Source organism: Ranitomeya imitator, chromosome 6 (genome assembly GCF_032444005.1).
Source record: "Ranitomeya imitator isolate aRanImi1 chromosome 6, aRanImi1.pri, whole genome shotgun sequence".
NCBI lineage: Eukaryota > Metazoa > Chordata > Amphibia > Anura > Dendrobatidae > Ranitomeya > Ranitomeya imitator.
The window spans coordinates 326,253,411-326,272,522 of record NC_091287.1 but is presented as its reverse complement, the minus strand read 5'-3'; the positions used below and the strand labels follow the sequence as shown (position 1 = coordinate 326,272,522).

Genomic DNA, 19,112 nt, shown 5'->3' with positions numbered 1-19,112 from the left:
GGGGAATGGCGTACACAACCTGATAATTTTACAGCTCTTAAAGCACTTGGATCTGGCAGACAGGCAGACGATGCAAGGGACTGTCGCGAAAAATACTGTCAGTACTTTAATGGTTCTGGAGCTGTACCCTGGCAGGATCGCGCCGTATAAAAAAATATTTTTTTTTGCTTTGCTGTCATATAAACCTCTCTAAATAACTTTAAATGTGATGCCTATAAAATGGTGCTGTTAACCCTTATAGCTTGGTAAACATTATAGAAAGAATGCGAAGATTTTTGGGTTTTTTTGTAACAATTTCTTGGTTTTAAATTATTAAACAACAAAATATAACATAAACCCCCAAAAAAAAAAATTATCTCCTTCCACGGCCCAAGAGGTGTCTGCTGCAGGAGCGCTGCTGTCCGCTCCAGGCGCAATTGTCTCGCCAGGAGCTCTCTTACGGTGGGCGGTTCTGTGGATAGAAGAGGTTGGAGAACCAACGTTGATTCCGCTGAAAATACATCTCGACCTCTGGGGCAGGACCAAATTTTGTGTGTTGTAAATTTCTATTTGGTCTGGCACCACAGGGCGATGTAAATTTTATTAAATTTTACAGTTTTAGTTGTCTATTGTGACATCCAGCAGAAAACCACTCGTATTATCTTGATACTTACGGAGAAGGGACGCCGGTTCCTCATTGCCAGAACCAGAGCTGCTAATTTCCCACCCCAGCGATCTGGCCACTGCTGCAGCACCTTAAAGGAAATAATAACAGATCTGGTTAACTATGGAACACGCCGTTGGGAAGCGCTCGCTGTTTTGGTCACTTACGTATGTTATGTTCTGGGGAGAATGCCGCCGACCCGGGGGAGGAAGAGGAGTGTCGGAAGGGAGGTGTTGAGGGTGGTGTAGGGGTGCGAGGCCGTCTGCTGTCTGGTGGTGGCGTGGTAGGCCGCTGGGTCATTACTGCGTCTGTAATGTATTCAAATATTTCCGCTACCCTCTTATGTCCCGTATGCAGTTGAAAAACTGTAATCTATGATTGTTAACTTACGTGACGTCATGGACTGTGGGCTCCCGCTGGTGGTGGATGCTGTGGTGCTGCTGGCAATGGCAGGTACCTGTTGCCGCCGCTGTCTCTCTACACATAAAGTTAACAAACGCAATCTTTAAAAACACATGTAGAGTGCTGCAGATCAAAGCTAACAATATACTGAAACATAAAATTTATATCACACTTCACAGGGGTGCGAGGGTGCATGGTCGCCACAGATGGTGGAGGCGTGGTAGGCCGCTGGGTCATTATTGCGTCTGTAATGTCTTCAAATATTTCAGCTACCCTGTTATGTCCCGTGTGATGTTAAAAAAAATGCAATCAATGATTGTGAACTTACGTGATGTCCCGGACTGTGGGCTCCCACTGGTGTCTGAAGATGGGGTACTGGTGGCAATGGTGGGTCTCACTTGCCGCCGCTGTCTCTCTACACCTAAAGTAAAGAATCACAATGTTTACACACAAATGTTGAGTGCTGCAGATCAAAGCTTACAATATACTCAAACATAAAATAGAGATCACACTTTACAGGGGTGCGATACTCAGACATGTATGTGGGCTCTGGTGTTCAATGGTCTTCCTGTCTTTGGAAAACGTATTATTTCATCAGTAGGCCAACCTCCTCCGTTAATATTTTTGGGAAATTGAGAAACTAAAAATAATGGACATCATAATAATTTCAAGATGGTGGTTGAGATTAGGGAACCCGACAAGTTTTCTCACGGACAACGCATATTCTGCTTGGAAAATAACTAAATTTTACAAAAACGGGGCATGTGTTTTAATGCATTTAAGGTCACGTTGGCGACCATGAGCGCAAGCCTCCCTCCCAAACCCCCCCCCTCCTGACAGCGTGCATCTCCCAATCCCCCCATACTAGTACTTGCCTCGCCTTGCCTCCGCACGCAACTCAGCAAACATTTGTGGCGTTTTATAGCGGAGGTCAGCCCATTTTTTACGCAGCTGAAGCTGACTGCGGCAGACGCCAAACCTCCTCTCCATCATTCTGGCTATGTGGCCAAGCACTTCCCGCTTGTGGATGTGTGGGTGGGCAGGGCGGCTCTCCAGACCCTCATAATCCAGGGCATCCATCTGTCTAATAAAAAAAAAGGAGCTCTGGCTGCCCCAGAGGAGCAGAACGCATTCTCGCCGCCATTTTAGATGGAATGACCCTGAACAGCAACGCCCAGAGGAGGAGCTGTACTCCGCCGTCCTGCCGCCAGATCGGCATCGCAATAGCGTTGCCGTTTATGGATAGCGTCACATTTGTGACGGCTGAGCGGTACGGAATGAACGCACATAGTAAATGCCGTTCGAAGGATGGTTATTTAACGCCGGAGCGTCACGTAATGTACGCTCGTGGTCTATGACGGCGTGATGACGTTACAGCGTTCCGGCGTGCCTGCGCTAGCTTGTTTTGGTTCCCTGACATCTTGATAATGGCTGCCAGTCGCCGTGATCCTCCTATGGGCATCCCAGAGCTCAAGTTCCTTATTGGAACAATGGATCGGATGCAGTACGAGACAACTGGGCTGGTGCTGCACCGCAACCAGCATAAGGATGAAGTTGTCCGTGTGGTGTCTGAGGGCCTCAGGAAGCGGTTTGGGATAACTCGCAGCAAGGCCCAGATTGTGAAAAAATGGGGCGATCTCAAGTCCAAAAGCCCAGAGCGCCTGCAGGAGCTTCGCAAGGAGATTCGCAGAGGTCAGTACGCAGGTACCCAAAAGTATGTGGCACAGCTATGGGGCAGTTTGAACGTTGCAGAGCCACTATGTGGCACAGCTATGGGACAGTTTGAACGTTGCAGAGCCACTATGTGCCACAGCTATGGGGCAGTATGAACGTTGCAGAGCCACTATGTGCCACAGCTTGAACGTTGCAGAGCCACTATGTGGCACAGCTATGGGACAGTTTGAACGTTGCAGAGCCACTATGTGCCACAGCTTGAACGTTGCAGAGCCACTATGTGGCACAGCTATGGGACAGTTTGAACGTTGCAGAGCCACTATGTGCCACAGCTATGGGGCAGTATGAACGTTGCAGAGCCACTATGTGCCACAGCTTGAACGTTGCAGAGCCACTATGTGGCACAGCTATGGGACAGTTTGAACGTTGCAGAGCCACTATGTGCCACAGCTATGGGGCAGTATGAACGTTGCAGAGCCACTATGCGGCACAGCTATGGGACAGTTTGAACGTTGCAGAGCCACTATGTGCCACAGCTATGGGACAGTATGAACGGTGAAAAGTACTATGTGGCACAGCTAACTGCAGACCTACCTTTTTTTTTCCTTCACAGAGGCAAAGAGACAGCACCGCCGCCGCCACGAGGCATCCCGCACAGCCTCTTCTGGATCTGTGCCCTCCGGGTCAACTCCTCCAGATCCTAGTAGGTTCCCACAATTATGTGATTTGGATTCAGTTGCAGGTCCCCTCTTCCCCCCCCCTCCCCCGGCAGCCAGTGTTGCCATATATGCTAACAGACCTTTTTTTAAAAAAAATTTTTTTTTTTTCCTTCACAGAGGCAAAGACACAGCACCACCGCCGCCACGAGGCATCCCGCACAGCCTCTTCTGGATCTGTGCCCTCCTGGTCAACTCCTCCAGATCCTAGTAGGTTCCCACAATTATGTGATTTGGATTCAGTTGCAGGTCCCCTCTTCCCCCTCTCTCCCCCGGCAGCCAGTGTTGCCATATATGCTAACAGACCTTTTTTTTTTAATTTATTTTTTTTTTTCCTTCACAGAGGCAAAGACACAGCACCACCGCCGCCACGAGGCATCCCGCACAGCCTCTTCTGGATCTGTGCCCTCCGGGTCAACTCCTCCAGATCCTAGTAGGTTCCCACAATTATGTGATTTGGATTCAGTTGCAGGTCCCCTCTCCTGGCCCCCCCCCCCCCCCCCCCGGCAGCCAGTGTTGCCATATATGCTAACAGACCTTTTTTTTTAATTTTTTTTTTTTTTTTCCTTCACAGAGGCAAAGACACAGCACCACCGCCGCCACGAGGCATCCCGCACAGCCTCTTCTGGATCTGTGCCCTCCGGGTCAACTCCTCCAGATCCTAGTAGGTTCCCACAATTATGTGATTTGGATTCAGTTGCAGGTCCCCTCTTCCCCCCCCCCCCTCCCCCGGCAGCCTGTGTTGCCATATATGCTAACAGACCTTTTTTTTTTTTTTCCCTTCACAGAGGCAAAGAGACAGCGCCGCCGCCGACAGCACGAGGCATTCAACATGGACTCTGATCCCGAAGTGCCCTCCGTGCCTCAACATCCTAGTAGGTTCCCACAATAAAGTTATTTTGATTTTGTGGCAGGCCCACTCTTTCACCCCCAACCCAAACACCCCCCCCCCAAGTCAGTATTGCCTTACATGCTGACTGTTTTTTTTTCTTTTTTCCTTCACAGAAGCAAAGACACATCGGGAGACTACAGTGTTATTAATGTTATGTTTTTTGACCCACAGCTGTCGTCAGTGTGAACAAGGAGGATCTTGAAGCCGGCATAGAAAGGCTTATCCACACTATGGCGCGGATTCAGGAGCAGCACAATGTGGCAATGGAGGAGCTGCAGAAGCTTCGGGACATGTGCCAGCAGTTGGAGGCGGGCCAATAATACATTTTTGGTTGTTACATTAAAAATATTTAGTTAAACTATGATTCCATTTTTTTTGTATTAGTTAACTGTACATGAATTTGTTACGTTAATTTGTGCCCTCATACAGTGCTGTGATCGAGACACACCAATCAAACAGTCGTGATAGAATTTCTAATAAAAGCTTTTATTTGAAACATTATTTTAACAAGACAATAAAATAAAAAGTAATGTAAAAGAAGTTAGGAAATCACAAATTGTGATACGACGATTCTTCCGGCTGATAACTTTGGTGCCTGACGGGCGAAGCCATATGTGAAGGTATTGGCGTGTAGGAGTGGTTAGGGGGTGGCTGGCCGAAGTGGGAAACGGGAACATTGTGTCGCATTGGTGTCTGACACTGTGACCAACCATTGTAATATGAGGGCTCTGTCCGCTGCATTGGCCGGGAATAGACCAAACGAGTGTGCTTGTCCAAATCGCCATCTGTACCCTTGTTTACTGCTTCCAATATTAGACGCTCTGCTAGTGTTCTTTGGCTGTCGTCCATTTTGGCCAGTTTGTCAACAACATAGTGTCCAAACCCCTGCAACGCAGGGCTAACATTGTTTGTTAACACCTTTTTTGCAAGGCTCAACAGTTCATGTGAAACGTCTGAGGTGGCTTTCCGTTTCCTTGGACCTTGCCTCGATTGAGTCCTGGCAGGTGCCGCCTCCACTAAATCTGTTGTCGTGCAGTCCTGTGAACAGTCCAGTGTACTGTCCTGCGCACTGTCATCCTGGGGGAAAAAAAAAAAAAACAAGTTACGAACCTGGCAACAAAAAGTTTGACCACCATAACCGCATCCAAACTATATATTCGTAGTAGGTAAAAAAAGGTTGTAATATATTTTAAGCTTAGTAATATTCTTTAACCTTCCCATTTATTTAATACTTTTAACTACACTGTTCTGACTGCTAGGGGAACCTGATGAATATTTTATAGTCTAAATAGTCTCAACAAGAGTACATCGGCAGCTTGAAGCGATACTATTTTCTATATTGCTTAGATGGTATGGTTTAGAAATATCGCCATTTCATACATATTATGTTCCCCATATAATACTTTACTGCGACAGGGTTACTTATGTGGACATGTTTTTGTAATAACTTCAAACTGATGTGATAATCAGAAGTATAAAACATAAAATGCAGAGAAAAATTATGTAATTATAGGACACATTGGTGAACTTTCGTCCAAAGAGCTACTTACTTGTTGCCCTTGTGACTCCTGCTCGGCGTGGTTCTCCGAAACAATTTGTTCCACAGGTGCCAACAAGCGAAAACACGTGGAAGTCCGTGGCACCTCTTGGTCCCTCAGAAAATTCAGATGTTCAAAATACCAAAGCTTTGGCACATAAACATCTTCGGTGGAAGCCCCGGACTTTGTAGTGTGAAGAACCTTGTTAAGCTCCTTCCTCCACACCGTGCGGAGCGCCTGAATTTTCTTTTTAATAACCGCTTCGTTTGCTGGCTCTTCTGGTGCATGACGATTGTAAAGCTCAATGAGCTTTAAATAACCCTCCTGCCTCTTTTCCCTGTTACAATACTCTGGAGATTTGATTTTCCAGAGGCAGGGAAAAGACTGGTATATTTCGATGAATTCCCTGATGAATTCCACACGATTTGACATCTGAAAAATAATTATAAAAAAAAAAAAATTACACGGTTGACAAAGAGTCCTTTAAACAATACTTTTGCCAGTGTGCCAAACGCTTAACAACAACAGCCACACAAAGAGCTCATGCCTACCATCCATTGTTCCATCTGCCACGCCATAGGCCACCATAACCCAAAACAGTGTACCGCCTGCTTCACTACAGCAGCCACACAAATCGCTCATGGTTGACCATACATTGTACCATCTGCCACGCTGTAGCTCACCAGACACAACCAGTCACAACCAGTCACAACAGCGTACCATCCGCATCGCTTCAGCGGCGGAACGAAGCGGTCATGCCGACCAAACAGCGTTCCATCTACCACGCTCTAGCCCACCAGTCACAACCAGTCACAACCAGTCACAACAGTGTACCATCCGCATCGCTTCAGCGGCGGAACGAAGCGGTCATGCCGACCAAACAGCGTTCCATCTACCACGCTCTAGCCCACCAGTCACAACCAGTCACAACAGCGTAACATCCGCATCGCTTGTTTCATCTGCCACGCCATAGGCCACCATAACCCACAACAGTGTACCGCCCGCTTCCATACAGCAGCCACACAAAGCGCTCATGGTGACCATACATTGTACCATCTGCCACGCTGTAGCTCACCAGACACAACCAGTCACAACAGCGTACCATCCGCATCGCTTCAGCGGCGGAACGAAGCGGTCATGCCGACCAAACAGCGTTCCATCTACCACGCTCTAGCCCACCAGTCACAACCAGTCACAACAGCGTACCATCCGCATCGCTTCAGCGACGGAACGAAGCGCTCATGACGACAGTACATCGTTCCATCCACTATGCCCAAGCGGTGTAACATACCTCGAAGCTGCGGTGCAAAGCGTGGAATATTCTGTGAAATACTGAATCCGATGTCCTAGTCCAACAAGTGTCCAAGTACAAAGTGAAGAAAGGAAATTTTGAAACCGGTGAGGTGGCTTGGAAACAATAGCGCTCAGGTGACAAATTTTCCAACCAATTGTGTGCACAGAACCTGTGGCCTATCAGCACATAGCTAGCAGCTCGACACGCCCCCTAGTGAACAACGTCACGCACAGATTATGCAAAATTTGCTCTGAATCGTCTTGTGTGACACGACCGTACGACTGTCCCATACGACTTCTACATCGCAAATACGTCATGAAATTATCGCTCCAGCGCCGTACATCGTGAAGTGTGACCGCAGTGGAGCGATAATTAAGCGACGATGTAACGTCACAAATCGTGCCGTCGTAGCGATCAAAATTGCACTGTGTGACGGTACCCTAAGGTCTAGACTTTTAGCTGAGATGAATCTGTGCTGCAGTTTATGTTCATGATAAGTAGTGAAGCTCCTCCTCTACAGATAAGGGGAAAAATAACAAACACACAGGGAAGGAATGCCTGCATTTATCTCAGAACTTCTGGAGTGAACAGGAAAGCAGGATTAAGGCAAGTACTTCTTAAAGCACATCTAAACTTTCAATAAACTGTGCATAAATCAATAGTCCAGTATATGTTGTCTCTGTATTCTTGATGTTTTAGTTTGTTCTTCCTCTTAGCTCATGTTTGGAGAAATTAGCTGCCCTGATGACTTACAGTATATACACTATACATAGAATATAAGAGGAAAAACTGCTTTCTAACATCTCAAATTCAGAAATACAGTAACAGGATTGATGCGGACATATATACAGTTAGTGTGGAGTAGGAATCTGGCTATTAGGAGCAGTGCCTAGTAAAAAGGCTATAAAGGCACAGATGATTGGCCTCGGGGAGACCAAAACATCCAACACCGCGGAGACACCATCACGTGTTTCTCAACGCAGTGATTCCAGAACACTGCCCCCATCCCTTATGGGAAATATGCAGATGCATGTAAAGAAGCTGCGGAGACACCATCACGTGTTTCTCGACGCAAGCAGTGAATAGCCAGGCCTTTCCCCGGGAAGGAACAACCACGAGAAGGGCAGCATCCTATGAAGGAAAGCCACCTATGCCAAGCATGGTATCCATCCACAGACAGCTGTTTCTTTTTTTTTTTTTTTTTTTCCTTCCCTCAGATGGGAAAATCCACGGTCCAGAAATCCAAGACCAAAGAAAAATCCCAAACAGCTGCGTCAAATCCAAAACACAAAAGCTGTTCCCATCATCATCGGAAAATTTCAGTTTACTACAACATCAGAAAAAACAAGTCAAGACATATTTACAAGGTATCTCCACTTCTTCACCTTCCAAATCCCTTCGGCATCCACCTCCCCCCTTCTTTTATCCCATAGAAAACACACATACATCTTCCCCAAAATCACTTTTAGACTATTCTTTACTACAATTTCCTTTCTCTTAAAAACATACACATTTCTCACATCCCATAATACTTCCTTTATACATGCAACTATTAACCACAACACACTCTCCTTCACTCCATCACACATGCCCAAGCCAAACATGAACAACTCGAATGATAACAAGCTCACACCACACAATTCTTTACACAACGGTCCCATTCTTCCAATCACCTCCCTAGCATAATGACAATTCCAAAACACATGTATTACACTTTCCCTTCCACCACACCCACCTCTCGGACACATATCATTTCTCCCCAACCCACGATTCTTCTGAAATTCTCTAACTGGTAACACTCCATGCAAAGACTGCCACACAATCTCACTCTGCCTATTCGTCATACCGTCTAACCGCACTTTCTTCCATACTTTTTCTATATCATTCCCTCTAACCATGTTTATTCCACACTCTGTCTCTCTACATTCAATCATCCTATACACAGCCTTCTTATTACTCAACAACCTAACATCCACATCACACAACTCATACTTCACCAAAAATTTATAAACCCACACATACCGTCTAGGCACGTCAAAAGCAACTGGATACCTCAGATCCCTCTCTCGCCACCTCAAACGAAATAAATACGCCCCAAACAAAAACCTACACAGACAAGAAAACTTGCCATCCATCCTAATCACCCTCAACACAAAAACCACAATATTTACACCAAAAAACACCTCAAGGTTTGGAAAACCCAACCCACCTTTTTCTAAACGTTTCACCAAAACCTCCCTCCTAGCCCTCTCCATTCTAGAATTCCACAAAAACACAAACAGAATCCTATTTAACCCCCTCATACACATATACCCCGGCGGAAAGACCACTGCAATATATAAGAAAATAGGCAAAATCACACTTTTAATAACTAAGATTTTTCCAAAAAACGAAAGACTTCTCATCTTCCAAAAACATAACTTCCGCTCAACCTTTCCTTTCGCATCATCCCAACTTTCTTTCCCATCCAAACTCTCTGAAAATTTCACCCCCAAAACCTTAATAGACCCAGTCACCTCATTCACTCCTACATCCTTACTTAAAACCCCTCCCCCAAAAACCTTACACTCACTCTTCTCCCAATTCACCTTAAATGCTGACGCACCACAAAAAATAGACGCTAATAACTTCACCCGCCTCACAGAATACTCTGAATCACACAACACACACACGTCATCCATATAAGCACTAACCTTCCATTCCCTCCCTCCACCTCCTGGCACTTGTACTCCTCTAATCACTTTATCTTTCCTCAACATACAAAGCAACGGTTCAATCGCACAAATAAAAACCACAGGAGACAAAGGACAACCTTGTCACACACCTGAAAAAACATTCACTCTTCTACCCACAGAACCATTCATCAAAACACAACTATAAATGTCTTTATATAAGCTCCTCACCCTCCAAACAAAATCAGGCGGAAACCCCATTCTCAATAATACCCGGAACAAAAAACTATGTGATAACCGATCATACGCCTTTTCAAAGTCCAAACTCAAAACAAATACACTCTTCTTCCGACTCATACAGTCCCACAAACAATCTCTCAACATACACACACACACATGTATACGTCTCCCTGGCACTGCACAACACTGTTCATCCCCAATCACACTCTCTATCACATCACGCATCCTATTTGCCATTACTTTCGCATAGATCTTATAATCGCAATTCAACAACGTTATCGGTCTCCAATTTTTTAAACTCTTCAAATCTCCTTTTTTAGGTATTAACACAACCATCCCTGCACGCATACTCTCAGCCATCTCCATACTAGACCACATATACTTACACATATCCACAAAATCCTTACCAATCACATGCCACATCACCCTATAAAACTCTATAGGAAGACCATCCTCTCCTGGAGTCTTATTTAACGCCATGCTATTCATTACCTTCCATACCTCATCACCTGTCACCTCACCCATCACTCTCTCTCTCTCCATCTCACTCAATTTATTTTCTAATACACTTAGTACATCCTCCTCCAAAGCCTCATCCCTCCACTTCACTGCATACAGCTCCTCATAAAACTTAGCCACATGTTCACACATATCCTCCCCACTTACCTCTCTTCCATCCTCTGCATTCAAAACACTCATACTCTGCTTTTTCCCAAAAACCTTTTTGAAGAAAAACCTTGAACACCTTTCATCTTGCTCCATTCTATCAATTTTTGCCCTAAAAATAATACTCTTCCCTTTCTCCTCCAAAAACTCATTAATTTCTTTTTTAACCTTTTTTATCCCCTCCTCCACCTCCATTCCTCCTTCCCTCAATTTATACAATAAACATAAACGGACATTCAACTTAACAAACTTTTCCCTCTTAATTGCCGCAAATTCATACCCCACACTTTTAAAAAACTTTTTTGTCTGCCTCTTAACCCAATCCCACCACTCACAAACATTCCCAAAACTTTCCTTACTTTTACACCACTGTTCATACTTTCTCACATACTCCTTCCTCACAGCTTCATTTTCCAACAATTTAACATTTAATTTCCACAAACCCTTTCCAAACACACCACTAACATTAATATCTAACTCGCACAACACACAAACATGGTCCGAAAAAACGACCCTATCCTGCTTATATCCAATAGGAATAATATTTTTAGAAATAAAACAATAATCCAACCTGGACTGTGCTCTTCCACTATCAGAAAAAAAGGTATCTAACAAAGGGTTAACCTTACACACACGCTGCATATCACTCAAATCAAAGTCAGTAACTAACTCCAGCAAAACTTTTCCAGACACATCCACATTCACTCCCCCCACATCACAATTCATATCACCCACAATCACCACAGGCACTCTTCCTGGAACAAAAAGCTTCACTTTTTCAAATAATAACTTACGCTCATTTTTTTCTACTGGCGCATAAATATTGATAACACAAAACTTAGCATTTTTATATTCAAAATTTGCTAAGATACACCTCCCCACCTCCACCACCAAATAATTATTCAAAACCACCTCCTGCCCCTTAACTAAAATACCCACACCATCATTTCTATTATTTGCACTACCAGACCATACAGATGCACCATAAGACCACTCATCCCCTTTCACACCATCCACAATCCCACATTCTTGCAAACAAAAAATAGATGCACTCTGCATAGCTAAAAAATCAAGAATTGCTGCTCTCCTCCTCGCTTTCTTAAAAACTCTCACATTTTGAGAAACTATAGAAAAACCCATACTATAAAAACAAAAAACAATGCAAAAATTACCACAAAACTACACACATTACACAAAAAGCCCTTGACAAAGGTCAAGACTCACAGAAAGGAGAGAAAAAAAACCCAACAGATCCACTGAGCTTTCATTTTACCCAGTATCACCATTGTCCTCCTCTGCCATTCGGACTGAACAGCAAGTCTCTGAACCACTAGCCCCTTCGTGCTCACTCCATTTTCTTATAGCCGGCCCAATTTTCCTCTTAGGCATACTACTGCATGCCTCATCACTTTCCCCATCCTCCTCCCTCTGACACTTATTCCCACCCCTGTCCTCATCTGAAGAAAGCCCTCCAATATTCTGAGGATCTGAGGGGTGCACAGGGCTCTCAGCTTCAGAAATGCGCACGTCTTCCTCCGTTGCATCCATTGCTTCCTCAAGAGAAAACATTTCAGGCACAGTAGAGTCATCATCTTCTTCCTCATCTTCTTCCTGATCTTCTTCCTTCTTCTTAAACCCCTTCTCTACTTTTTTTGCCGCCAACCAAAACTCCTTATCTTCCTTCTGTGCATCACTCATAGCACCACGGGGTGCTAGCACAATATCATCTGGAGTCACAGAGCGTCTTTCCCTCTCCTTCTCCCTCTCCCTCCTTTCCTCTCTCTCCATTCTTTCAGATTCCTTTCTGATAATCGCCAACCTCCTCCTTCTCTCCTCCTCCTCTCTCCATTCACTCTCTGAGCGTCTAGGCGCTCTCTGCGGACAATCCTTATATATGTGGTCACTACTACCACACACATCACAGGTCTTAGCCATCGGGCAATCACCAGCCATATGCCCCTCCTTCTTGCAGTTTCGGCAACACTGCCCCTTCTGGCAGTCTGCCTGGACATGTCCAAAAGAGAAACATCTCCTGCAAAACAGAGGCTGCCCAGGGTACGTCAGGAAACCCCTATGCCCTGCCACAGAGAAGTTCGCCGGAGGGTGTCTGAACCCACCCACACTGCCAGGATCTCTTCTGAACCTTACACGATACTTGTATCGACAATTAAAGATTCCTAAGCAGTTCACTTGCTTCTCTCCCTTTGAAACAAAGTCACAATACTGTGAGAGGAAGCTCTCCAACAATGCAGGTTCAGTAAAGGGGTTATAGACAGTGATAGTCACCTGCCTTTCCTGAAGACCAAAGAGTGGTTCACATTTCACTCCCTTCAAACAGGGATCTCTGGCATGATTCCGAAACCACTCATAGATGTTCAGGCAATAATGCTCTGACATAAAAGTAATGTCGTAGTTACCTTGATTAGGGAACTCATTGATACTAAAGATGTTTTCTCGCTTTCCTCCAGCCTTTTCCTCAATAAGGTCACGAACAATAAAGACCACGCTGTTCCTTGCCCGGATAGATGGCTCCAACGTCACTCGGATGGTGTTCCTCACATAACTCATCTTCAAAGCTGTCGGTACAAACGACCACAGAAAAAAACAGAATTCTCTGCAAAAGGGTCTGGATTGCTCCAGAAAACCTCACTCCAGACAGCTGTTTCGGGGTTTTTGCCCCTCATCAGTGTGGAGTAGGAATCTGGCTATTAGGAGCAGTGCCTAGTAAAAAGGCTATAAAGGCACAGATGATTGGCCTCGGGGAGACCAAAACATCCAACACCGCGGAGACACCATCACGTGTTTCTCAGCGCAGTGATTCCAGAACACTGCCCCCATCCCTTATGGGAAATATGCAGATGCGTGTAAAGAAGCTGCGGAGACACCATCACGTGTTTCTCGACGCAAGCAGTGAATAGCCAGGCCTTTCCCCGGGAAGGAACAACCACGGGAAGGGCAGCATCCTATGAAGGAAAGCCACCTATGCCAAGCATGGTATCCATCCACAGACAGCTGTTTCGGGGTTTTTGCCCCTCATCAGTGTGGAGTAGGAATCTGGCTATTAGGAGCAGTGCCTAATAAAAAGGCTATAAAGGCACAGATGATTGGCCTCGGGAAGACCAAAACATCCAACACCGCGGAGACACCATCACCATTTACTAGGCACTGCTCCTAATAGCCAGATTCCTACTCCACACTGATGAGGGGCAAAAACCCCGAAACACCTGTCTGTGGATGGATACCATGCTTGGCATAGGTGGCTTTCCTTCATAGGATGCTGCCCTTCCCGTGGTTGTTCCTTCCCGGGGAAAGGCCTGGCTATTCACTGCTTGCGTCGAGAAACACGTGATGGTGTCTCCGCAGCTTCTTTACATGCATCTGCATATTTCCCATAAGGGATGGGGGCAGTGTTCTGGAATCACTGCGTTGAGAAACACGTGATGGTGTCTCCGCGGTGTTGGATGTTTTGGTCTCCCCGAGGCCAATCATCTGTGCCTTTATAGCCTTTTTACTAGGCACTGCTCCTAATAGCCAGATTCCTACTCCACACTGATGAGGGGCAAAAACCCCGAAACAGCTGTCTGTGGATGGATACCATGCTTGGCATAGGTGGCTTTCCTTCATAGGATGCTGCCCTTCCCGTGGTTGTTCCTTCCCGGGAAAAGGCCTGGCTATTCACTGCTTGCGTCGAGAAACACGTGATGGTGTCTCCGCAGCTTCTTTACATGCATCTGCATATTTCCCATAAGGGATGGGGGCAGTGTTCTGGAATCACTGTGTTGAGAAACACGTGATGGTGTCTCCGCGGTGTTGGATGTTTTGGTCTCCCCGGTGTTGGATGTTTTGGTCTCCCCGAGGCCAATCATCTGTGCCTTTATAGCCTTTTTACTAGGCACTGCTCCTAATAGCCAGATTCCTACTCCACACTGATGAGGGGCAAAAACCCCGAAACAGCTGTCTGTGGATGGATACCATGCTTGGCATAGGTGGCTTTCCTTCATAGGATGCTGCCCTTCCCGTGGTTGTTCCTTCCCGGGAAAAGGCCTGGCTATTCACTGCTTGCGTCGAGAAACACGTGATGGTGTCTCCGCAGCTTCTTTACATGCATCTGCATATTTCCCATAAGCGATGGGGGCAGTGTTCTGGAATCACTGTGTTGAGAAACACGTGATGGTGTCTCCGCGGTGTTGGATGTTTTGGTCTCCCCGGTGTTGGATGTTTTGGTCTCCCCGAGGCCAATCATCTGTGCCTTTATAACCTTTTTACTAGGCACTGCTCCTAATAGCCAGATTCCTACTCCACACTGATGAGGAGCAAAAAACCCCGAAACAGCTGTCTGTGGATGGATACCATGCTTGGCATAGGTGGCTTTCCTTCATAGGATGCTGCCCTTCCCGTGGTTGTTCCTTCCCGGGGAAAGGCCTGGCTATTCACTGCTTGCGTCGAGAAACACGTGATGGTGTCTCCGCAGCTTCTTTACATGCATCTGCATATTTCCCATAAGGGATGGGGGCAGTGTTCTGGAATCACTGCGTTGAGAAACACGTGATGGTGTCTCCGCGGTGTTGGATGTTTTGGTCTCCCCGAGGCCAATCATCTGTGCCTTTATATATACAGTTAGGTTCATATATATTTGGACAAAGACAACATTTTTCTAATTTTGGTTATAGAGATTACCACAATGAATTTTAAGCAAAACAATTCAGATGCAGTTGAAGCTCAGACTTTCAGCTTTCATTTGAGGGTATCCACATTAAAATTGGATGAAGGGTTAAGGAGTTTCAGCTCCTTAACATGTGCAACCCTGTTTTTAAATATGCCTATGGGAGGTGGAGCCGCATATTCATGACTGTAATCGGCGGCCCCACGTGACCGCTCATACAGGAGAAGGTGCGGCGAGGACAGGATGCTGCGAGGGAGCTGGGTGAGTATTTTATTAACAGTGGGGGGGCACACAGGGGGTGGGAGGGGGGTGGGGCAGGGATCTTTATTTTAAACAAGGAAAAAAGAAAAAAAAAAAGGTTTTTTTATATCTAATCTCCAGCGAACGCTGCTGGAAAGAAGATATGCATGGCGGCATCGGCAGCACGTGGGGGGGGGGACAGCGCTTACAGTAGCGCTGTCTCTTGCACGGCACACGGACTGCACACGGACAGCGTCCGTGTGCGGTACGTGTTTTACATGGACCCATTGACTTTAATGGGTCCGTGTAATCCGTGCGCTCCCACGAACACGGACATGTCTCCGTGTTTTGCACACGGACACACGGTCCGTGAAAACACGCTGACATGTGCAGTGACACATTGATTTCATTGTGTCTACGTGAGTCAGTGTCTCCGGTACATGAGGAAACTGTCACCTAACGCAGAGGTCCCCAACTCCAGTCCTCAAGGCCCACCAACATGTCATGTTTTCAGGATTTCCTTAGTCTTGCCCAGGTAATAATTGCATCACCTGTGCAATGCAAAGGAAATCCTGAAAACATGACCTGTTGGTGGGCCTTGAGGACTGGAGTTGGGGACCTCTGACCTAACGTACCGGAGCCACTGACGTGTGAAACCGGCCTTCAAGAGCTTCCAATCTAAGACATTTACAATGCTGACTTCCAGAAGTATACAAAGCTGTGATTTTAAAAGATCACAGCAGCACCAAGAAACCAGAGACCAGCACTTCCCGCCAGGCAAAGGAAGAGCAAAGAGCATCTCAAACATCAGTTACAAGATATTTTGTAAGTGACAAAGTTACTGTAACAATGACAGAAGAGGTGTTTAACCCCTTCCCGCCGCGGCCCTTTTTCGTTTTTCACTCTCCTCCTTCCCAGAGCCATAACTTTTTTATTTTTTTGTCAATATGATCATGTGAGGGCTTATTTTTTGTGGGGCGAGTTGTACTTTTGAAAGACACTATTGGTTTTACCATGTCTTGTACTAGAAAATGGGAAAAAAATTCGAAGTGTGGTGAAATTGCAAAAAAAGTGCAATCCCACACTTGTTTTTTGTTTGGCTTTTTTGCTAGCTTCACTAAATGCTAAAACTAACCAGTTATTATGATTCTCCAGGTCAATACAAGTTCATAGACACCAAACATGTCTAGGTTATTTTTTATCTAAGTGGTGAAAAAAAATTCAAAACTCTCTAGTGGGAAAGCTCGGATCTGGGGTCAGGTGAGGGCTTATTTCTTGTGTGCTGAGCTAACGTTTTTAATGATACCACTTTTGTGCAGATACGTTCTTTTGATCTACCGTTATTGCATATTAATGCAATGTCGCGGCGACCAAAAAAACCTTAATTCTGGTGTTTCTAATTTTTTCTTGCTACGATGTTTAGCGATCAGGTTAATGCTTTTTTTTTTAATTGATAGATCGGGCGATACCAAATATGTGTAGGTTTGATTTTTTTAATTGTTTTATTTTGGATGGGGCGAAAGAGGGGTGATTTAAACTTTTATATTTTTTTTATTTCTTTCATATTTTTGAAAACATTTTTTTTTACTTTTGCCATGCTTCAATAGACTCCATGGGAGGCTAGAAACTGGCACCACTGGATCGTCTCAGCTACATAGCAGTGATCATCAGATGCACTCATTTTCGGCCGCGTGTTTGGAAGCGGTAATTAAATGCGGCTGTCAGCGTTTGACAGTGGCATTTAACAGGTTAATAGCAGCGGGTGAAATCACGATTCACATGTCAGCTGTACAAAACAGCTGACATTTCGCGACTTTGATGTGGGCTCACCGCCGGAGCCCACATCAAAGGGGGAAACACGACATGCGCCGTACTAGTACGGCGCATGTCGTGAAGGGGTTAAAAGACAGTTAATCAAGCTTGTTGTGAAGGACATTGTACCATTATCATTATTTACACGACCAGTTTTTACAGCTCTTAACCCCTTAACCCCCAAGGGTGGTTTGCACGTTAATGACCGGGCCAATTTTTACAATTCTGACCACTGTCCCTTTATGAGGTTATAACTCTGGAACGCTTCAACGGATCCTGATTATTCTGACACTGTTTTCTCATGACATATTGTACTTCATGACAGTGGTAAAATTTCTTTGATATTACCTACATTTATTTGTGAAAAAAATTGAAATTTGGCGAAAATTTTGAAAATTTCACAATTTTCCAACTTTGAATTTTTATGCCCTTAAATCACAGAGATACAGTATGTCACACAAAATACTTAATAAGTAACAATTCCCACATGTCTACTTTCCATCAGCACAATTTTGGAACAAAAAGTTTTTTTGTTAGGGAGTTATAAGGGTTAAAAGTTGACCAGCAATTTTCTCATTTTTACAACACCATTTTTTTTAGGGACCACATCACATTTGAAGTCACTTTGAGGGGTCTATATGATAGAAAATACCCAAGTATGACACCATTCTAAAAACTGCACATCTCAAGGTGCTCAAAATCACATTCAAGAAGTTTATTAACTTTTCAGGTGTTTTACATGAATTTTTGGAATGTTTAAAAACAAAACAAAATTTAACTTTTTTTTCACAAAAACTTTACTTCAGCTCCAATTAGTTTTATTTTACCAAGGGTAACAGGAAAAATTGGACCCCAAAAGTTATTGTACAATTTGTCCTGAGTACGTTGATACCCCATATGTGGGGGGAACCACCATTTGGGCGCATGGCAGAGCTCGGGAGGGAAGGAGCGCCGTTTGGAATGCAGACTTAGATGGATTGGTCTGCAGGTGTCACATTGCATTTGCAGAGCCCCTGATGTACCTAAACAATAGAACCCCCCCACAAGTGACCCCATATTGAAAACTAGACCCCCAAGGAACTTATCTAGATGTGTTGTGAGAACTTTGAACCCCCCAAGTGTTTCACAACAGCTTATAACGCAGAGCCGTGAAAATAAAAAAACTTTTTTTTTTCCACAAAAATTATTTTTTAGCACCGGTTTTGTATTTTTTCAAGAGTAACAGGAGAAATTGGACCCCAACAGTTGTGCAATTTGTCCTGAGTATGCTGATACCCCTTATGTTGGGGTAAACCCGTTTGGGCGCACGGGAGAGCTCAGAAGGGAAGGAGCACTGTTTTACTTTTTCAACGCAGAATTGGCTGGAATTGAGATCGGACGCCATGTCACGTTTGGAGAGCTCCTGTTATGCCTAAACAGTGGAAACCCCCCAATTCTAACTGAAACCCTAACCCAAACACACCCCTAACCCTAATCCCAACCCTAACCACACCCCTAACCCGAACATGCCCCTATCCATAATCCCAACCACACCCCTAACCCCAACACACCCCTAACCCTAATCCCAACCACACCCCTAACTCCAACACACCCCTAACTCTAATCCAAACCATAACCCTAACCACACCCCTAACCCTAATCCCAACTCTAATTCAAACCG

The 19,112-nt window shown here is 45.1% G+C and overlaps 1 protein-coding gene and 2 long non-coding RNA genes across 4 annotated transcripts in view; 1 reads left to right on the top strand and 2 right to left on the bottom strand.

Annotated features, from left to right (window-relative positions):
* Positions 1–377: 377 nt before the first annotated feature.
* LOC138642585 (uncharacterized) overlaps positions 378–19,112 on the bottom strand; it is a 35,672-nt gene continuing 16,937 nt past the window's right edge. The window contains exons 2-6 of one of the 2 annotated variants that reach the window (XR_011314067.1): positions 1,374–1,466; positions 1,034–1,120; positions 811–951; positions 654–734; positions 378–451 (exon numbers count right to left, since the gene is read on the bottom strand). This is a non-coding gene — a long non-coding RNA (uncharacterized lncRNA). Of the gene's footprint in view, positions 452–653; positions 735–810; positions 952–1,033; positions 1,121–1,373; positions 1,791–19,112 lie in introns of those variants that run through there. The other variant, XR_011314066.1, reaches the window with a different exon arrangement.
* On the top strand, positions 4,012–4,691 carry LOC138642583 (uncharacterized). The gene is made up of 3 exons (XR_011314065.1): positions 4,012–4,099; positions 4,224–4,310; positions 4,499–4,691. It is a non-coding gene; the product is annotated as an uncharacterized lncRNA (long non-coding RNA).
* LOC138642582 (uncharacterized) lies at positions 4,814–7,616 on the bottom strand. The gene is made up of 3 exons (XM_069730839.1): positions 7,157–7,616; positions 5,878–6,297; positions 4,814–5,404 (listed from the first exon to the last, which is right to left on the bottom strand). The coding sequence occupies exons 2-3, from the start codon at positions 6,295–6,297 to the stop codon at positions 4,877–4,879; spliced, it is 948 nt and encodes a 315-aa protein (XP_069586940.1). The 5' UTR covers positions 7,157–7,616; the 3' UTR covers positions 4,814–4,876.

Coding starts and splice junctions, on each gene's coding strand:
- LOC138642582 (XM_069730839.1), bottom strand. CDS start 6,297: ATGTCAAATCGTGTGGAATTCATCAGGGAATTCATCGAAATATACCAG. Junction 5,405..5,877: donor AGGAGTCACAAGGGCAACAA/GTAAGTAGCTCT, acceptor TTTTTCCCCCAG/GATGACAGTGCGCAGGACAG.